The following is an 18,773-nucleotide window of genomic DNA, read 5'->3' as shown; positions in this document are numbered from 1 at the left end:
ACCATGTAAGACCGGCTATGAACAGCTCGGATCAATCATAATATCAGAGGAAACCGTTAGTAACTATGAATCGCACAGCGGCATAGCCCTGGAGATGATGGATAAATCTATTACTCGAATTGTTCTATGTCATCGATGAGGAGGTACGTCGTATCGATCGCACATGCATTTAAAGTGTGACCTCATGGAGTTTCCCACATAGTCTTTCCCGTAGCATAATTCCTTGGGGACACATTTACAAAGGAGTTCAATTGAGCTTTCATCATATGTGAAAGACGCTACACCTTTCATCTCTATCTCCCGATCTCACATTCATCCTAAATATCCGATTAAACATCACCCAAGGATCTACAAGGACCTGGCCTAAAAACTAGTATTCTTTCACAATATATCCAGCTCGGGCTAGAATCGGAGGTATGATATTCTAGCCGAGTGCCCGTCATATTCTCTCATGTGATCAAATCAGATGCAGCAGCCTAGGATGACATTTCTGAATACCGACCTTTGATATACTAGTGAGGTCGTATATGAATGATTAAATTATGCTGATACCCCCTAGGCTCCGAAACACCTAGACAAGTCGGGCGCTATTGCGGGCTAGTAAGAACAATCCAGTCAGCAAGAAATGGGCATATTGCTTTATGGACCGTCTTTCAGGCCTACAATCGTGCCTTATGAGGCAGGGAACGAAGGGATTGCAGTGTATAGATACAATAGATGCAGGCCTATTAAGCCAATGGCTTGGCTGTCTTGCGATATAATCGAAAAATGCTCCTTGACTATGTTGTACCTAGTATACGATGTCGATAATCATGGCTTTCGCCCTGATAGGGGTAGATCAGGGACCCTGATTGGTTCAAAAGAAGGTTGAGCCCCATTAAAGCTTAAGAGCTACCAATCACAGAGAAGAACCAGCGGATCGCGGGCCGATCCGGCGTACTGGAGCACGGGACACGAGCAACCTTGGAATATCCGAGGCCTATCCAGATATTTGCCCTACTCCCACTAACTTTTAGTAGCCGCCCTAATATTTTCTCTATCCAGTCAGGTAATTCAATCACATCGGTCGGCTACTAGCGCCAAGGGTTCTCAGAGCACAAAGGAGGTGATGTCACTCTGTAATATTTAGGCAAATATGAATTCAAGTAAATTACACGCTAGTAATTTATTAGCAATACCTTTCTGGCTTGAGCCTCATACCTGTTTGGAACCCCGTAATAATCCCGCCTCGAATACGAGTGATCTTCATAGGTGTGATGTGGAAATAAGATCTCGTCCGAGTTTATTACTTCCAAGGCCGCAGGGCCCCACATGGGTGTTCCTGTTGTACACCGTTGGCTGATATTGCTGGACGTGCTCATTAGGCAGCACAGCGGATTTTGTAAGTTGTGAATACATAGTTGATACGTGCAAGGGGGCCAATTCCTTGTGTCTTGGAGGCGGAACACTTTAAAGCTAACATGTTGAGCCCCACAATTACAAAGAAAAGACAGATGAAAATGGCGTACTCCGTACTGCGTACAAATAAAATGGATAGTAGGTAGCTGTACGTAATTGCCATCTTCGACCCAACTAGCGCGACCGTGATATTTTCTGGTGTGCTGGCGTGACGCTGTGGAAAAAATTGGATTGAACGATTCATACCAGGCATTCTCGTCTATATGCCCTACAAATCTAAGGATGCTCACTCTTCGATCTTCATGGCCACTTCGGAGGCGTGAACTTTACTTATCAATCCTTCTGATCGTTCTGTTCGTGTTGGGTCTGGGCCACTATGCACACCGACAACGATATGAGTTTTCCCTGAATGCGTCCTCCCCGACGAAATCACCATATTATTCTAAAGGCTGGAACCATTATTATTCATGGAGAAATACGCCTTTTTTCCCGCCGCTCATCGATGCCGGAGACAGAAACCTGACGGCGTCCGACTTCTGTGCAAGCTTTCCCACGCACCTATTAGATCGCATCCAAGTCATCCTCAAAACAGGTGCTGGCGAGCCTGAGAAGAACAAAGCGCATCTTGCCTCCGTTACATCCTGCATCACCAACCTCATTGTCTTTTCCGATCACGATGAGCAAATTGGTCAACATCATTTCATTGATGTACTCGCCGATCTCCCGCCAGAATATGCCATTGACAATCCGGATTTCGCGACTTACAATACTCAGAAGCTGGCTCATTCACAAGGAGGGTCGGTTGGCTATTCGCAGGAAGGTTGGAGACTCGACCGCTTTAAGTTTCTACCTATGGTTGAGAAAGCATATCATATGCGCCCGCACGCCGATTGGTATGTCTTCATCGAAGCCGACGTCTATTACTTTTGGGACACGCTGTTCCGCATGCTCGATCAGCTCGACCCATCCAGAATGCACTATATGGGGTCACCGGTGCCGGGACCCGAGGGTAAATATTTCGCATATGGTGGCGCAGGATTTGTGCTGTCAACGGGCGTAATGAAACGCTTGGTTGGAGACTCCAGCACTGAAACAAGCCTCAGTCTTCAATACATAGACTGGGCCAAGAAGGACTGCTGCGGTGATGCCGTGCTTGGTTATGCAATCCTGGATAAGACTGGAGTGAAGCTAGAAGGTCTTTATCCTACCTTTGCTGGTGAAGACCTTGGGTCCCTCAAAGTGAACAAGGAAAGGTGGTGTACTCCGCTGCTTGCACTTCATAGAATGTCGCCAGAGCAGATGACGGCGCTGTGGAAATGGGAGCGAACGAGACCATATAATGAGGTATCTGTCGTTCATTTTGCTGAAGATGCTGTCCCCTACTAACGCCGTTAGCAACCCTTCCTTCACTCGTCGCTCCTCGCATATACTCACTCTCATCTCCGCGATGCGCCCACTCGAAAATTCTGGGACAATCACTCGGACATTCCTCGACCAAAGAATTCCCCTGCCCATTCTTCTGCTGCAGCGTGCAGCACCGCCTGCGCCGCGGACCCATATTGCCTGCAATTTTCCTATTCTTCCAATAATTGTCGATTTGGTAACTCGATACAGATGGGGAGGCCTGTACCTGATAGCCCAGATTCTGTTTCTGGCTGGGACATTGCGAAAATGTCAAAATTAGGGTTCAGGACGGACACAGACTACAGCGCCTCATGCAGGCAGGCTTCTTGGCTTAAGCCGATTATTCACTAATGATCATGCAACGAACTATCTGAATGAAGAAAATATAAGACAATTTCATTGACGGTCTGAATTATATTAATCCGCACAATTAGTGTATCATGTCCGCACACCATCGATTCAGATCCACTGGAACTGTATCTATTGAACCACGTCTAGATCAGCGCTGCTTCTTAAGGGACAAAAATGACTTACCTTTGTATAAGCTCTTCCGGCATCGGACGTGACATATTCTTCACAACTAGGTTAGGCCGTAGGATAGCTGTCGAGCAGACGCCAACGCCAGCCGTAGCGCAGTCCAGTAGGCAGCAACGAAATAAGTGAGGGTAATTGCGCTAACGCAGTCCATGCAGCCGGTAAAAGAGTGGGAGTTTCCTTGTCAGCCAGTCAAATCGGGACCGCAAGTTGAGCCATAGTAATAGATGAGGGCGTGAGCTTGAACTAATACTTACGCCTTTGAAGTAGCCACGAAGGATGGATAACTCAGGGAAAAGACAGGACTAAGAGGAGACCCAGTGCGTATGAACTAAATGCAGGAGACTAGAAGTGCAGAGTAATAAATTGTGGTAAAAGGGAGTTTTATATGAAATACCCGACTTCCGAGAGCTTTGCTTACCACAATTCGAAAACCATTCTGCTGCTTGATTTGACCATTTAAGTGCTTGAAGTAGACGACTTAGGAGAGATGTTAAGACAAGAACCCAAATTTGAAAGACGGATATCATTGACGTTGCCACGAGTAACTAAGAGAAGAAAGATTCCATGCGAACGAAAATCGTGCACATGTGGCTACAAGAGGGACTGATCATTGGAGATCCAGGCCCGTCAGGAGCGAGTCGCCTTCGAAAATGATGCAGATTGATAGACACAAGAGTAGGTATTAGTCTGTATTATGAAATAAATTTCTATGAAATGCGCATTAGTTCTATTGCAACAGTAAACTTCTTACTCCGCCTTTCCCTCTGTTCGAACTTGTGCCTCCTGCTCTGTCCCACAGTCTCTGCTAGGTTCATTGTTTCTATCATCATTCTTCGCCTTTAAACTTTTCCAATCATAGAGCAAAGCACCTAAACTCGAGATAGTTGCTAATATCATACCAACCCGGAGAGCGCTTTTGATTGCTGGGGCGTAGGCCGCCTGTAGTTCTGGTGATGTTTGAGAAGAGCCCGCGTATATGCTATCGAGAACGCTTTGAGGATCTAGGCTCGGTGCGACCTTTTTCAGTACTTTACTGATGTTCGCTAGGAAGATAGTCTGCGCCACTGACACAAACAAGGCCCCACCAAATGTTTGTGCGAAGAAAACGATACCAACGCCAATTGCTATATCCTTTTCGGGGAGGGCTGTCTGTACCATATAGATTCCTTGTTCCTCTCCAAAGCCAATTCCGGCTCCACACAAAATCTGGAATCCGATCCATGTAGCCCGCGAGGTGAGATGAGGTTGGACAGTCGAAAGCAGGCCAGCACCGATCGACATAAGGATTGAACTAGCGTAGACGAAAGGTGTGTAATATCCCGTTGCAGCGGTCCCAAAGCCAGCGAACATGAAACCACCGACGACACTGAGCATAAATGGGATAAATAGGATTGCAGATTCAACTGCAGAGACACCGTTGACCAGTTGGAACCATAGCGCTTAAGAGACTTGATTAGGAATTATTCTGCCACCCTGATTCATTGGGTACTCACGTATGTAGTAAACATTGACCTAGTACGATAGTAATGTCTTAGCGGGATCCAGTGCGAAGTCAGTGTTAGAAATACATACAAAGAACACGCCTCCGAGGCAGATACCAAATAAGATAGCGGCACCTATACTTTGCCTGCGGAGCAAGCGTAAAGGAATAATGGCGTTATCCTTCTTCCAGCGTTCAATACCGTAGAACGAGCAAAACAAAACACCCGCGAGGGTGAGTAGGGCGACGATGCGAGCGTCGTCCCATGCATATGTGGAGCCGCCCCATGATAGTGCTAAGAGAAGGCAGACTGTTGCTGCCACAAAAGCGCAGGTACCAGCCAAGTCGAAGCGCTCGATCAGGCCGCGGAGCCCGACCGGCCTGGGGGATTTGTTGGTACCACGACTTCCATCATAGAAAAAGATGGTAAAGATCATGACTGCGCCTCCGAGGGGAAGATTGATGTAGAAACACCACCGCCATGTTGTTGAATCCGAAAAGGCTCCTCCCTGCACCATGTGTCAATCCTTGCCATGAATTGGTTGCTAATAGGGGGTATCATCTCGTACCAGTAACGGTCCAACCACACTTCCAACTGCAAACATGCTGCCGACGATGCCGTTCCATGTCGGTCGTTGGCGTAGCGGCACACTCTCCGCAAGAACCAGAGTGGTGCCTGCTTGTATACCAGCCGACCCGAGGCCTGCCAATGCCCGTCCCCCAATGAATATATGAGAACTCGATGCGGTCGCACAAACCACACTCCCAATCTCGAAAATGAGCAAGGCTGCTAGAAAAATCTTTTTGCTGGAGAAGATTGAATAGACCTTTCCGTAGGATGGTTGAAATGCACAGGACATCAGTGGATAGATTCTGTTCGGGGATCGGTCAATTTGGGGGCCATTTTCCCTCTCAGCATTGGCACATTATGGGAGACGTACGATGCGTACCAGCCCACATCGTCAATGCTGTCAAAATCCTTTGTAATCCGGGGCACAGCGGTCGAAATGATCGTATTGTCCACTGCCACGCAAAAAGTGGCCAAGCAGAGTACAATGGAGACCATGACCACACTCGGGAGCTTTAGATACTGGGACGTCTGTTCCGTCTGTTCCGTCTGTTCCGATTCTTGAACTTGGGTTATCATGGCCTCAGCCACGTCTGTCGTAGCGACTTCGTTCTTAAGGGTAGGATTTGCAGTCATCCTGGTGAACTCGGTTTAACATAGATGAAGGAGTGAATATTGTAAGGACTTCAAGGGGCAAACTAAGCTTCAAAGAACAACACGACTGCGGGTACCACGGGGGTACTACGGGAGACGCAAACTACCCCATGGAGCAATTTCCCTTTTCAAAAAGCTTGACCGCCTCCCCGCAAACATACCAATCTCAATCATGGGGTTTTTTTTGGGAGTTTTGAAATTAGTATTACTACTAATACTAGTCAACCTTTACGAATATTGAAGGAATCTGGATGTCGAAGTACGGCGGTGTTCGAGAAAGAGGAAACGGAATGATCACCTGCTCAGTTGAAAAGGGGATAGAAGAGAAATTGGTCTCATTTTTCAATAGATAATCAGATCCACCTAATGGTCATACGGTATCTATACGTAGGAGATACATACACGTACACCGCACAGCTCCAGGCTGAGGGCTGCCCAGTAGAGGTTAAGCGGATCGCCCAGTGAGGCTCCAAAATACGGAGCCACAATTCTGATCCCCAGGTATCGAGCCAAGCCGGGAAGGGAACGACTTGGCAGGGGCGCGGGTGCGGCAAGTGGGTCTAATTCATCGTCGGGAGCAATATACTCTCCGACATAAAGAATTTGGGAAGATGAAGCAGGAACATGAAGGTACCCAAACACATCATTGTCAAACATACGAGCCTTCCTCTTGTTGAGACTAACGTGTCCCCATACTGTGCACTACAATGTCGACTACCACGAATTGCAACGACCCAGTCGTGGTCATCACCGGAGCGAGCCCCTTGTCGGGCATGCTGCAGTAAGGCAAAGGAACCATCATCAGTATCGGGAGTCAACTTTGCGGGGGAAGTGCCAAATATCGCTCAGTATAGCGTGTGGTAAATTTATTAATGCAAGATACTTCCAAGGCGAGGTTTTTCATCTTACCTAAATCCAAGTACCTCCATATTTGTAAGCGATTCATAGATCTGCGATTGAAACTTTTGAGACATGCAAACACCAGCAGAATGAGGGACTTTGAGGGACACAGCATGGAACGCAATGGATATGATGGATACCGAGGTAGTATTTCAGGTATCGTAATTCCCAGCTCTACGATCCTAAAACTCGTCTTAAAACGGGGCTTGGACCCTGATCGTCTAGTCTGTCAAGTCTTCGCACCCGTGCTGAGATCAACTGAGCCTAAGCTTGAGCCTCATAGAAGCGGCTCAGATAGGGAAGCCTCAGGGGGAAACCCGGTTTCCTACAACCAATTCATTCTTCCAGAAAGAACAAAGCTTGGTGACCTGGATGGACGAATCGAGAGTACTTACTCTCTCGAAATGCTGTCATCCACAATCTGAAACCCCCCAATACCCCCATTATAATCGATGACCTCTTCAGTTTTCTCATGGCTACTGGGAGAAGGGAGGAAGAGAAAGAAGAAACATAGTTTTTGAATCTAAGAAAAAGCAGAGTATCTATGCCCTGGTGTCTGGGAAACAACCCACTCAGTCTGCAACCAAACAATGAGAGATAGCATCATATAATGGCCATCTACCGTCTATCTCAGCACAACCTCACCTAATATCCATAGTACGGGTTGACAATCGAGTCCTCGGTCTTCTCGGTACAGCACTGGCCATTTATATTGGTGCCAGTCGAATCATACAGACAGTTATCGGCCCCAAAGTAAACGTCGCCATAGGCGCGGGGCCAGGTAGCTTGCAGCTTGCAGCCAGGAACAACTTTGTAGGAAGTCTTGTTGTCTCCATCAAACTGTGCGTAGATGGTCGCGACACTGTCTCCCGTAGCCTGGTCTGCAATATCTGTTGTCTTGTTAGATAATGACCTTAGCACAAGGGAACCTCGAGAATCACGGAAACATACTGGTAGACTTGGTCTTTGACTTGCATAGGGTCTCACCGTCCACATTGATGCATCCGTTGTTGACGTGCTTTGAAGTTCTATGTTAGCAAAAGGCAAATTGCCACGCTATGTGCTTTGGTTTTGTCAGAAACTTACCACATTAGTTCCACCAGCGTTGTATCCTTCTGGTGCTTCGCAAGGCCAGTATTTTCCCTTTGTTCCGCCCCAACTGACAACGTCAGCCGCTGCAGCAATATCGTCGCAGATTGGTAGGTTGAAGAATCCCGGAGTTCGGATTCCGTTCTCGAAAACCAAATCACCCTCTGTGCCTGCTCCATCAACAATCTTTGACAGAGCGGGCATCTCATAGCCATTTTTGTTGCCATTCAGCTGGTAGGCCTGGTAAGAGCTCTGAACTATATCCTCCAGGATGACACCGCCCCAGGCATCTCCGTTAAGAGTCTGATGGTCCCCACCAGGGGGGCTTCGAAGGGCTGCATGCCAGCAGAGGTATCAACGTTCACGACGTAGAAAGCATCGTTATTGTAGCAGACATACCCGCCGACTAGAGCGCCCTTATCCATGTAATCGAGAACGTCTTGGTCAATTGCCGTAGAACAAGCTCCAGCTTTCCGCCTGCCAACAAAAGAGAACTGGTCAGTAGCTTGATTTTTCTTTCGTAAAAAGGTGAGAAGGGCGCTATTCTTACAGGATTCGGGGGTAGAGGGTGCCAGGTCCTTGCGCCCAAGCCGCCGGAATTAACTGTCCATAAAGGATCTTTTGCGCCTGAGCGGTCATCCCAGTCAAGTCCACTTTTGACGAAAGTAGAAGCATTGAGCCGCTGGACGTTAAAGTTTTCAGAGGAGAAATTGAAGAATCATCATTCGCTCCATCAAAGAGCGAGGACATATATCCGCTCTCCATACCAGTCCAGGCAGAAAAGTATACGCCAAGGGCGGAGGAAATGCCATTCTGGGTGCCCAATGCGTCTTTGGTGCTGTTTGTAGCTTAGATATTTGTTCAAGAGTAAACCTGACAGGGAGATTGTGACCCACGATTTCATTGAGTCTTTACCCATCGAAGTGGTAAAAGAAATGAGCGCAGCGTTAGTCACGTCTTTGCCCATTGAGAAATATTTTGACGTGGCCATACTGAGGCCCTTGAACGCTAATATTGTGATACCCCATTAGCACAAATCAGGTCGTGGCTAGAACAGACACATACCAATATTCCATGCAAAAGAGCTGCCAATGCTAGCCACCAAGACAATGGCATCTATAATGAACTTGATGAGCTCAGTGTTGTCTTTGAGTTGAGGCGCAAAGATGCCCGAAAAGGCACCAATATCATTTTGCATTCTATTCAGAGCATCTCCGAGAGCGTTGTAGGTTTGTTGATGAAGCTAGTAGAAAAGTGCCTTAGTTAGTTGACTGTCTATCAAACCCAGGGAAAGGACAATATACCTGGTGGATCGAGGAGAAAGAATTCATAATCAGATATCTGCATGCCCATGTAAGCCCTCAATCCTATGTATATTGTCAAAAGCTCAGGGCTTACTTACCCGGCAGGATACTCTGCCTGGTTACAGGTCAGCACTGTGGAGCAAGCAGTGTTGCCAATATCCGCACAGTTCCAGTTGTCAGGACCAGAAAAGTAATTGCTAATAAACTCAGGAAAGCCGAGGCCAGTGGAAGGACCGGACGTGGCCCAGGCATCCAAGGCAGATTTCAGGGCATCATCGGCGTTGGCTGCATTCCAACGAGCAGTGGGATCTAATGTCGCATCAGTGATATTGGTAGTACACTGAGCATCTTTCCAAGCTCCCGTGGCCTGATCTGCCAATGCAGCCAGGTTTTTGAGCTTAAAGTCAGGGGTTGATGAGGGTGCTGAAGGAGTCGTGGAAACTCTGGTAGAGTGAGGAACAGCAGCTACGCTGACCGCGTAAAGGAGTGAAAGAGACGTCCCGAGGAAGAACGAACGCATTTTGAATTCAACTGTAGGTAGTGAGAAGAATCTTAACAACAGAATGATGCGAAGGCACTTGATCCTTTTATACATGGTAGCCCCTATATTCCCGTTTCGACAAAAATAGACCAAACATCCTTGATGAACAACTCCCAATGCCCAGACGCCCAGGTAGCCAGGTGACAATTGTTAATTTGAGAAGAGCATCCCGTAGACCGTTTCTACCAGCAATGTTCTGTGACTTCCCCAAAAGGAAGTTGGTAGCCGGGGGTGAATGATGTCCTCAGGGCTTACTTATAGTACGAGCATATGGTTGACTCGTCCAATCAGTGAAGCCCAAATTTTCACGTGGCGTGGGCCTTATTTAGGTTTCGCATCCTTCCGGTGTTTGGCTCAAAGCGTTGATGTTCCTTCTTTATAGTGTATTTTCTTATTAACTTGAGTTCTCAGTATTGGACAAATATGACATCGGCCGTACGTGGCTCTTTATGGCCCCCAAAAGAATACCCAGAGGTGAATGAAGTACCAAGCAAATTGTGCCACACAGTCGAAGCACGATGTTCCTACAGCGATGCCAATTCGGTGATGTTGCCGAGGGCAGGATTATATATGTTTCAACGTTGTGGAAATTGGGGATCAACTACAATGAAGCTGAGTGATGTATGGGGTAATGACAGCATAGTCAAGTAGTGCATGTTATATTTATGTGCATTTTCTTCATTGTGTCCAAGCCTTGCATGAATCTAATCTTCAATTCCAGAGACTGATCCTTGGCCTCAGAATGAAAATGTGTCAATCTGGTACCTTTCCACTGTTCCGTCACCATATATATGATACTCAGTCGTTGATCTCACTCTCCTTGCCTTGACTAGCACAAATTTCCCGAAACATGTATGGCCCCAGATCAACAGCCCGACCGCCGGCCCACTAAGAACTACTTTGCTACCACCGCAACTATCCCTGTTGCTGCCTTGTCGGGCGTAGTCCCAAACGCCAGTAATCGAATGGAAATTACAATCCATAATCCTAGGGGCTTCGCTAGAACTATTTCTAGCTCAGGCAATCCATGCGAGTTTTGGATGGACCGGCACTAGTAGACAGCGCCTCTGAATGGTTCATTGATGTCCGGCGAGAAATCAATCCTGCGTATCGAGCAACAATATCAGTAGGCAAGATGACAAGACCGCTGTCACTGAGGCGCAAACTTACGCAGCTAATGGGGCTATTAGTTTGAATCTCCCCTGAGACCAAGCTCGCCATCGAGTTCGCTCCCGTATCCGTGTCGAAAGCAGCTCAATCCAGGTAAAATCTAGCATACGCAACGAAAAAGCCGACATCTAGCCTTACCCACTATGCTCCTTCAGACCCTGTCTCATTCCCTCCCCCTTTTTCTGTATATTTTTACTTTACCAGCAGCTACCTAGTTATTCCAGCTGTGACATTAGCTCTGTCAAACCCATGCTATCCAATTGATGGCTACCAAAGTGAATCCCGAAAAGAGCTCGCTGAGGACGCTTGAGTCATGTAGCCTTGTACGTCATCGAACTCTGGTCACCCGGTGCACCAATTGACGTCAACAGAATATTTCTGTCTGAGTTGTGGAGGTTGTAAGGTGGGCCAACTGGAAATTGCAGCTGTTTGATATATGACGAATTAAAGTGACCAACATCTTCTGGAAGTAAAACTATATTCACGGTTGAGTGGCATGTTTGAGAGGACCTTTTGCCGCTCGCGGGTTTTACAAGTGGGTAGTAAGTATGGGACTACTTCCCAACGTACATCGATCATTAACGCAATGGTCGATGTGTGCTGGGATGTGAAGGACGAGAAATTCAAAACATGATAGTCTTCGGCCCCCGTGACCAAATCGTGTTTCCGGTCAATATATAAATTGGGAGGAAATACTTCTTTGCTAACATGAAAGGGCTAGCATTACATACAAACAACGCCAGTGCCTTTTGCGAAGGATTGATGGGGTTATATTGATTGCATCTACTTTGAAGGCTTCATTGAATATTATTCGAGAGAAACGTGATGATTTCTTTGTGAGCTGCTTTTTTTTCATCTGAACTTAGCTGGATTCGTAGTTGAAAGGATAGTATCCACAGCGTATCACAGTGTAGCTGACCAGCTAGCGACTTAAAACACGAGCTGAAAAGCTCACGCCTATGTACTCTCTCTCGAATTCGGGTGTAAGGACACGGGACAGACATTCTGGCCAGTCGTACATTGGCCTCAAGTGCCGAAGCACCTGACAACATTCCCAGTATGCCGGATACCAGCCAGCATATTCCCAGTCAGGAATAGCTGTAACCTGGCCGGCTTCAACAAGAATACTTCGCGGGGCGAGATCAGAATGCGTGAAGAACTTCTCATGATAATCCATAAGCGCAAATTTGGAATAATATGGTAGTATATCTGGTGCTGATTTGAACATATCCCCGGGAATAAATTGGTTAAATTCCTGGTCGGTATCAAATGGTCCTCCGATTGACGAGATATTTCTCATAATAGCTTTACCACGACCAACAGCCCCGATAAAGTCACCTTTCAGTTCGCAAAGTTGGTTTATGTGGGTGTGCAACCCATCAGCAATAGAGAGCTTCTGACTAGAACCCAAAGTGTTCTATACTTCATCAGATCGCTCGCCAGGCATCTAGTCCATCACGAGAGCGATGAATTTTTCATCTTCATAGCGACCATTATAAACCTTAGCTACAGGGAATTTTGTGTTTGCTGCAATGAAAACGAAGTGTTTCCCCTTCGTGAGGGCGGAGATCACCCGACTTCACGACGAGGTTGTCGCTGAATCGGATAACAGTGCGGCCATAGATCGAATGTAGTACCGTTGCATCATGTGTTTTTATTTCCTGGTCCTTCGTTTCTTCTTAGTCATCTTTGTTTTCATGTTACAGGGGAAATCATTGCTTCTTCAACTGCATATCAGGAAGATTGCATGGGAGGTAAAATTTTCAAGTTCAAGGGGAAAGAGAAACAAGAACTCGCTCCCCACATGGCTCTAGATAAGACCCTATTGCGTACAATGTACAATATAGACTGCCCATTCAGAGTACTGGGAAAATATCCTATTTCAAGCCTAATTAGCTAGGCCAATACAAGTCACGAAGACCATATGCCCGATGCTATACTGTAGCCCGACGGTCCATCGGGGAAACTTCCCAGGAAACGGTAAGAGCAAGAAAACAAAAAAGGATTGACGACTTAGGTTTCTCCAACTCAGTTGTGAAATCGATTTCGGAACCTCGACGCCATTATTTACACTGCGATCCAACCGAAGAACTTGCGGCAGTTTCAAAGACCATGTAGAGAAGTGAGATGATCTTGGCTTTTTCGAATTCCAAGTAGTAGCTCCGAACTACGTACTAGATGGCTTGTTGGTTAAATTCTAGTATGATTCGTGGGTTTTCTTACCTCGCTATTCTCTCAAATGTGAATAGACTGCCACTCGAAACTATCGATCGCAATGCCATACGCTGACGTGTCAGACATCTTTGAAGTTTTCCTTGCGTGGTGGATCATCCCTATCTATATTAGCACCTGCAATTACGGAAGTCATCAGAAGTTATACATAGAAAAGTCGCTTGCACAGAGTATGCTTTTCCCGCCTTTTTCTGCCGTCTTAGATAGGCTGGAAAGGGGAAAACTATTTTAGAGATATCTAAGAAAAAATGGGAAGCCCACTGAGAAGGCTATTGGAGAGACTGCCGAAAAGACCACTAAAAAGACCACTGAAAAGCCATGTAAGAAAGTAAAGCGGGCAACTTTTGTGTTGAGGGAGCGAAACTTTGCCTCTAGAGTTTCAATAAAGTCGGCCATCGCTGGAATAAGCGAAGAAATATTGAGAGATAGTGCTTCAGGCTTTGTCAAAGATGCCACGGCAATTGGATATTGGATCTCAGTATGTTAGATGGAGGAGGAGCGAGCAGAAGGGAGTACAGGTGCGTCAATTTGTGTGCTTGGAAATCAACGAAGATGAAGATGGAGAGCGCTGGGAAATTGGTGATGGTTTGAAGAAAGGTCGATCTACCTGCACGAAGATCAACGAACATGACGATGGAGTGGGCTAGTAAAAGTGGTGATAGTTCGAAGGAAAAATTAAAAACACGACCTCTAGGTCAACGATTGGTAGAAGACCGGTTCCAGATAGAGATCGGAATTTCATAGTACTCTTACCTCACACACATCGCAGGCTGCGAGTGTCCAACAAAGCTTCCTAGTCATTTACCTACTCAATGGAGCATTAGAAGTATGAAACATATCGTGGTTACCCTGCTCACTTGTCCGGTCACTATTATCAGTGACGTCAAAGGATGAAGTAGGGAGCTCGATCCGACAGCCATTGATCCGATGGACAGTAAATGTGCGCAAGAAGAAGCTTGGCATTACATGTCTTCCGTAGAGGGAGAATACCTGAATGGTCCTGCTCAGTCAGATACCTTGATTGTATACTAATCATCATTTATAATCAGGCTGTAGTTTACACAGTCAACTATATCCCTTTCCCAGCGGCAGCATGATTAGCAATCCATTACTTATAGGCTCATTTGTTCCAGCAAGGCTGCCATGGTAGATAGAAAGGGGAAAGCGTAGGTAAAGTAAGCCTAGAATATTCATGTCGATAACTTCGAATACTGGCTACTACGACTTAAGGCAGACGACCAGGTTGAGGGGTAGCCAACCTTAGAACAAGCCGTTAGCAATCAGCCTAGGTGGCGAATTTCATCTCGATGTTTCACTCTCGACCCGGGAGTGTGGTCCGTTGTAGGCTACCATGCTAGGCTGGTATACTCGGAGTAACCCTGTACTTCTCAACATAGATCTACCGGGGTAGACGGTGGACATATTCCGTCTCGGAAAATTTGGATCGAAAACCATATGCAAGTAGGTCCAGGATCACAACGAAGAACCTGCATATTCGTCAAGCCGCTATTACATACCTCATTCAGCTGAGCGATATATATTACAAGAAGCCCAGGTATTTTTCTGCAGGATCCCCAACGTAAAGCCGGTGATGACATATTATACGAATTATGGCATGGTAACTTCCTGGCAAGGTCAATTTGATGCCTGCATACACTATAATCTCCAATGATCCATGTCCAGCTGAAGGACAAACCTTGTCGCGCCCTTATCTGGACAAGGCATTTTCTGCCTTGCGCTCGGGCCATGTTAAGCCACAAATGGCTGCCAGGATAATACCTTGCTAGTCATACTCAGTGAAGAATTTTTCAAACTTGAATGCTTGTAATATACGTGCAATTGTTTCTTGCGGATATCATGCAAAACATACGAAGGACATGTATGTAAATTCCCGTCGATGAACCCCCATCTGGCTCAAGCATCGGCCCGACCCACTAGTGGATCCCAATGGATACACTGACCAACCAGACTCGATTATAGACAGGTGAGGCTCAAGCAGAATTTTCTGCAACAAAAAAAAAAGAAATCTCAGGTTTGGTTTTAGGAATAGCCGAACGCGGGGGTCGAACCCGCAGCCTTAAGATTAAGAGTCTTACGCTCTACCGATTGAGCTAGCCCGGCCGGGCTGTTGAAAGAGGTTGCAATAATATAACCAACATGGGAACTGTGGTAGGGCTAGCATAGGGCGTGATTTGGTCGGCAGTTAGTATGGAAACCGGGGATGAATGTCTTAGGGGGATACCTTGACACGAGACATATCAAGATGATCTATGAATAAACAGTCCGTCGGCGTGTGATGAAACAGAGCACGACAAAAAAAGAACAACCTGGCCTTTTCGAGGTTGTCATGTGCAATCCTAGACTCAGGCCCCCTGGAATAAACAATGTGGCTCTTTGGCGCGTGTGAAGGTAGGGAAAGAAGGATTGAAGAAACGGTAGCCTGGCGTGTGCGTCAGGCGACGTACATGAAAAGATGCAGAAAGATATGGAAAGAATTGAAGACAGGGTCATGGCCAAACAGAGACTGTTGGCTTGAGCGCCATCGGCGCAGCGATAAACAGGAAACTGCGAGTAAGCAGTCTCTGAGAAAAAAGACATCAGTGGCTGGTGTGTCGAATCATGGATCAGAGATAGCGCAATTGAGGCTGAGGCTGAGAAACTGTCCTATATTGGGGATAGAGGGGAAAAAGCACTGGATGAGAGTTCATCGTATACCTTGTGGCTTGCGGCTAAGAGGGGCACTTGAGGCTGGTGAGAATTCATAAACGTGGGGTCCAAAATAAACAATCCATGGTCGCACACTATTCTTAGATAGTTTGAAACGCTCCGATATATCCAGATATGGAACACGAGAACAGTCCTCGAAGTCCCAACGCGGTGGTTTAGGGGGTTTCAGAGTGTCTCGGTAGACGCTCATGGCAATGCGGCGGTTGCGAGAGCCTATGAGCGCGGGGAAGGGGTGGGAGAGAACCCCTGCGATCAAACATCTCCGTCTGTATGTACTGGCTCTGATCAAATCTTCAGGATTCTATTTCCGCTCGTCAAGTCAAAAGGGTTGCAAATGACGCTGGGCCTGAGGCCTGTTCTCAGGGGGGACCCGGGGGGGCACGGGACCCTTGTCATGGCGCAGGAACACGAGAAGAATAAGCCACACGAGATGGTAAAGTGCATGAAATGCGTAATAAAACCATCGAGTAAGAGAGTTGATGTCATAAAAATAAGGTGGAAATAATAATGCCTTGGAAATGGGGTCGGGGAACCGAAAAGGAGATAGTGGGAATAGTGGGAATTGAATAAGTGCGGTGACAGTTGACCGTGAATCAGGAGAGTTGAGCCAATCAGGGAGATGAGAAGTGCTAATACTGGCGGTATTGGAAGCCAAAGACACAGCCTCACTAGCCACAGTCAGTAAATACAGTGAGGTACCAGAATAGCACTTGCATTTCCCGTATCTTTAGCGTGAGACGCTAAGTATTGTGGAGGTATTGCAGATCTCTAAGGCTCCAGCAGACACCCTACACTCCAGGCTACAGGGCGCGATCTATACACCCTGCATATCTATATAATAGCCTCCCCCCCACCTCTTTTCACTAGAATATCTACTTCAATCTACACACATTTGACATTTCACATTCTATTCTACATCCATTGTCACACTTGAGTTTCACATCCGATCATCTACACACGGTGATCATCTACTATCTTCGCGTGACCCTCCATAAATCAGCCACGCTGTCGCCCTACCGCTCGACCTCGTACTCCGTCGACCCTTCGACTTTAACTACCAAGGAGAGATCTCCTCCCCGTCCTAGCCTGACAAGACGCCTACTGGGACTTCGTCGTACGAACACAATGCCTGCCCCCATTGAGGTGATAGATCCGCTCGCTGTCGTGCGTGATCTCCACGACGACGAGAAGCTGGTGGTCGACGACTTTGAGCGTCACGCCAACCACTGCCACCCCTGCTCCCACGCTGTCCAGACATACCGGGATGGCCATTCACTCTGCGAGTCGGGCAACACCCGCGCCCGTACTCTCCAAAATTACCTCTATGGCCAAAGCGGAAAGCACTACTCTACCGTGGACCTTGAGAGCGGCAAGTCGACACGAGTGAAGCTGCCCCGGGATGCATTCGCTACCCGTGAGCTCCTCACAGCTCTCGAGCAAGGTATGCGCATCCGCGAGAAGGCCATCGTCATTCAGAAGCCCGTCCAGCCCGCTCAACATTCCCACTCGAGGAGCTACGATCAGACCTACCACGTCCCAGCTCGCCAGGTTAGCGGCAAGCAGGTTCGCCCTCGCTCCATGTCCCCCGAGGCTTACCAGCTCGTCGAGAGATCCCCGCGCCTCTCTCGCTCTCCCACTTCCATCATGTACCGTTCACCCGGTGGCTCTCCCGCTCGACCATCCTCCAGCCGTGGATCCTTGTACAGTGTGGACCGGCTGGAGCGTGTGGAGCGCAACTCCGAGACTCCTCGCCGCTACGTCGAGCGTTCACCCAAGCACCGTTGAATGCATACTTGGTAACGTACCTGGCAACGGATCTCGACTCTGGTTTCTCTGTTACGAGCACACACATCAACACCCATACACAAGCCCCCACCCTACCCCAATCGCTTTGAACAAGCTTCAATTCACTGGCGATGGGCATTGATTGCCCACACCCATAGACCGCGAGACGGTCTTTGCCTGTAATGTGGAATTTAGCACATTATGGGCATACACCCCCCCTTACCCCAGTCTTTGATGATCTGGATTGATAGGGCCTGCCTGGATGCGCCCTCGGAAATTCACCTTTCTGTTTTCCAGCTTTGATTCTCTGACTCGAGTACACTTCGGGGTTCTGGATTTGCGGGATTTCCCAGTCTCGGACCCCGACTTGATTGTGACTCGATTGTTTTGGTTGAACGCAATTATCTGCAAGCTTGGCCTGTCCCCATTACTGGTGTGTTCCCGGAAGGAGCATGCAGGTGTGGGGAAAATTGGCCAATAACGGACGCGGAAAGTCGACGATGTTCATGCATGTCTTTTGTTCGGTTTTACTGCACGCTTTATTGGCTCTTGTTACTGTGACTCACTTTTTATGTGGACCTTGTATTTCTCTCCCACTCTTGTTTTGCCGAATTTCCTTTGTCTTTGATATGATGTTGCCCATTCGGGACAAGGCTGTCAGCCTCACACTCTTTCGACAGCTCCTGGGATTAGTTACTTAACATGTGTTATGAATCGAAATATTGAATGTCTCATTGGAAAAAGCAAACACTTCTCAAGAGAACCAGTAGAGAATGGACAAATCCTACGTAATGAGACAGGTATCTTCATCGGCGGACAGTCTAGTCATGAGGCTACCCCACGTTAATCAAGTCCCGACGATCATACCCACCAACACTTTTGTGTTCCCCATTTTCACTACATATTTTACATGACTACATTCTGAGGTTCTTACGGTTCTTTACATGACTCACTGCCTTGTGGCTGAGGCGACTGATCTGCCTC

The 18,773-nt window shown here is 47.3% G+C and overlaps 5 protein-coding genes across 5 annotated transcripts; 2 read left to right on the top strand and 3 right to left on the bottom strand.

The window, feature by feature from the left end:
- Positions 1 to 1,680: 1,680 nt before the first annotated feature.
- On the top strand, positions 1,681 to 2,784 carry N7500_006285 (uncharacterized protein; the record flags this gene model as incomplete). Its single annotated transcript, XM_056677429.1, has 1 exon — positions 1,681 to 2,784. The coding sequence occupies one exon, from the start codon at positions 1,681 to 1,683 to the stop codon at positions 2,782 to 2,784; it is 1,104 nt and encodes a 367-aa protein (XP_056532429.1).
- Positions 2,785 to 4,086: 1,302 nt separating this feature from the next.
- N7500_006284 (MDR family MFS transporter) lies at positions 4,087 to 6,023 on the bottom strand (the record flags this gene model as incomplete). The annotated part of the gene is made up of 5 exons (XM_056677428.1): positions 4,087 to 4,778; positions 4,833 to 4,851; positions 4,912 to 5,328; positions 5,389 to 5,692; positions 5,761 to 6,023. The coding sequence occupies 5 exons, from the start codon at positions 6,021 to 6,023 to the stop codon at positions 4,087 to 4,089; spliced, it is 1,695 nt and encodes a 564-aa protein (XP_056532428.1).
- Positions 6,024 to 6,404: 381 nt separating this feature from the next.
- Positions 6,405 to 6,970, bottom strand: N7500_006283 (uncharacterized protein; the record flags this gene model as incomplete). The annotated part of the gene is made up of 4 exons (XM_056677427.1): positions 6,405 to 6,422; positions 6,450 to 6,736; positions 6,760 to 6,817; positions 6,965 to 6,970. 4 exons carry the CDS (start codon positions 6,968 to 6,970, stop codon positions 6,405 to 6,407), a joined length of 369 nt encoding a protein of 122 aa, XP_056532427.1.
- Positions 6,971 to 7,586: 616 nt separating this feature from the next.
- On the bottom strand, positions 7,587 to 9,854 carry N7500_006282 (uncharacterized protein; the record flags this gene model as incomplete). Its single annotated transcript, XM_056677426.1, has 9 exons — positions 7,587 to 7,831; positions 7,893 to 7,959; positions 8,028 to 8,355; positions 8,430 to 8,507; positions 8,581 to 8,868; positions 8,927 to 9,038; positions 9,096 to 9,273; positions 9,335 to 9,371; positions 9,433 to 9,854. The coding sequence occupies 9 exons, from the start codon at positions 9,852 to 9,854 to the stop codon at positions 7,587 to 7,589; spliced, it is 1,755 nt and encodes a 584-aa protein (XP_056532426.1).
- Positions 9,855 to 17,129: 7,275 nt separating this feature from the next.
- On the top strand, positions 17,130 to 17,789 carry N7500_006281 (uncharacterized protein; the record flags this gene model as incomplete). The annotated part of the gene is made up of 1 exon (XM_056677425.1): positions 17,130 to 17,789. One exon carries the CDS (start codon positions 17,130 to 17,132, stop codon positions 17,787 to 17,789), a length of 660 nt encoding a protein of 219 aa, XP_056532425.1.
- Between the last annotated feature and the right edge of the window lie 984 nt (positions 17,790 to 18,773).

This window comes from Penicillium coprophilum (genome assembly GCF_028826855.1).
Source record: "Penicillium coprophilum strain IBT 35676 chromosome Unknown utg000004l_segment0_segment0, whole genome shotgun sequence".
NCBI classification, from domain to species: domain Eukaryota; kingdom Fungi; phylum Ascomycota; class Eurotiomycetes; order Eurotiales; family Aspergillaceae; genus Penicillium; species Penicillium coprophilum.
The sequence above is the reverse complement of the archived record's forward strand: the minus strand, read 5'-3'. Positions and strand labels throughout refer to the sequence as shown.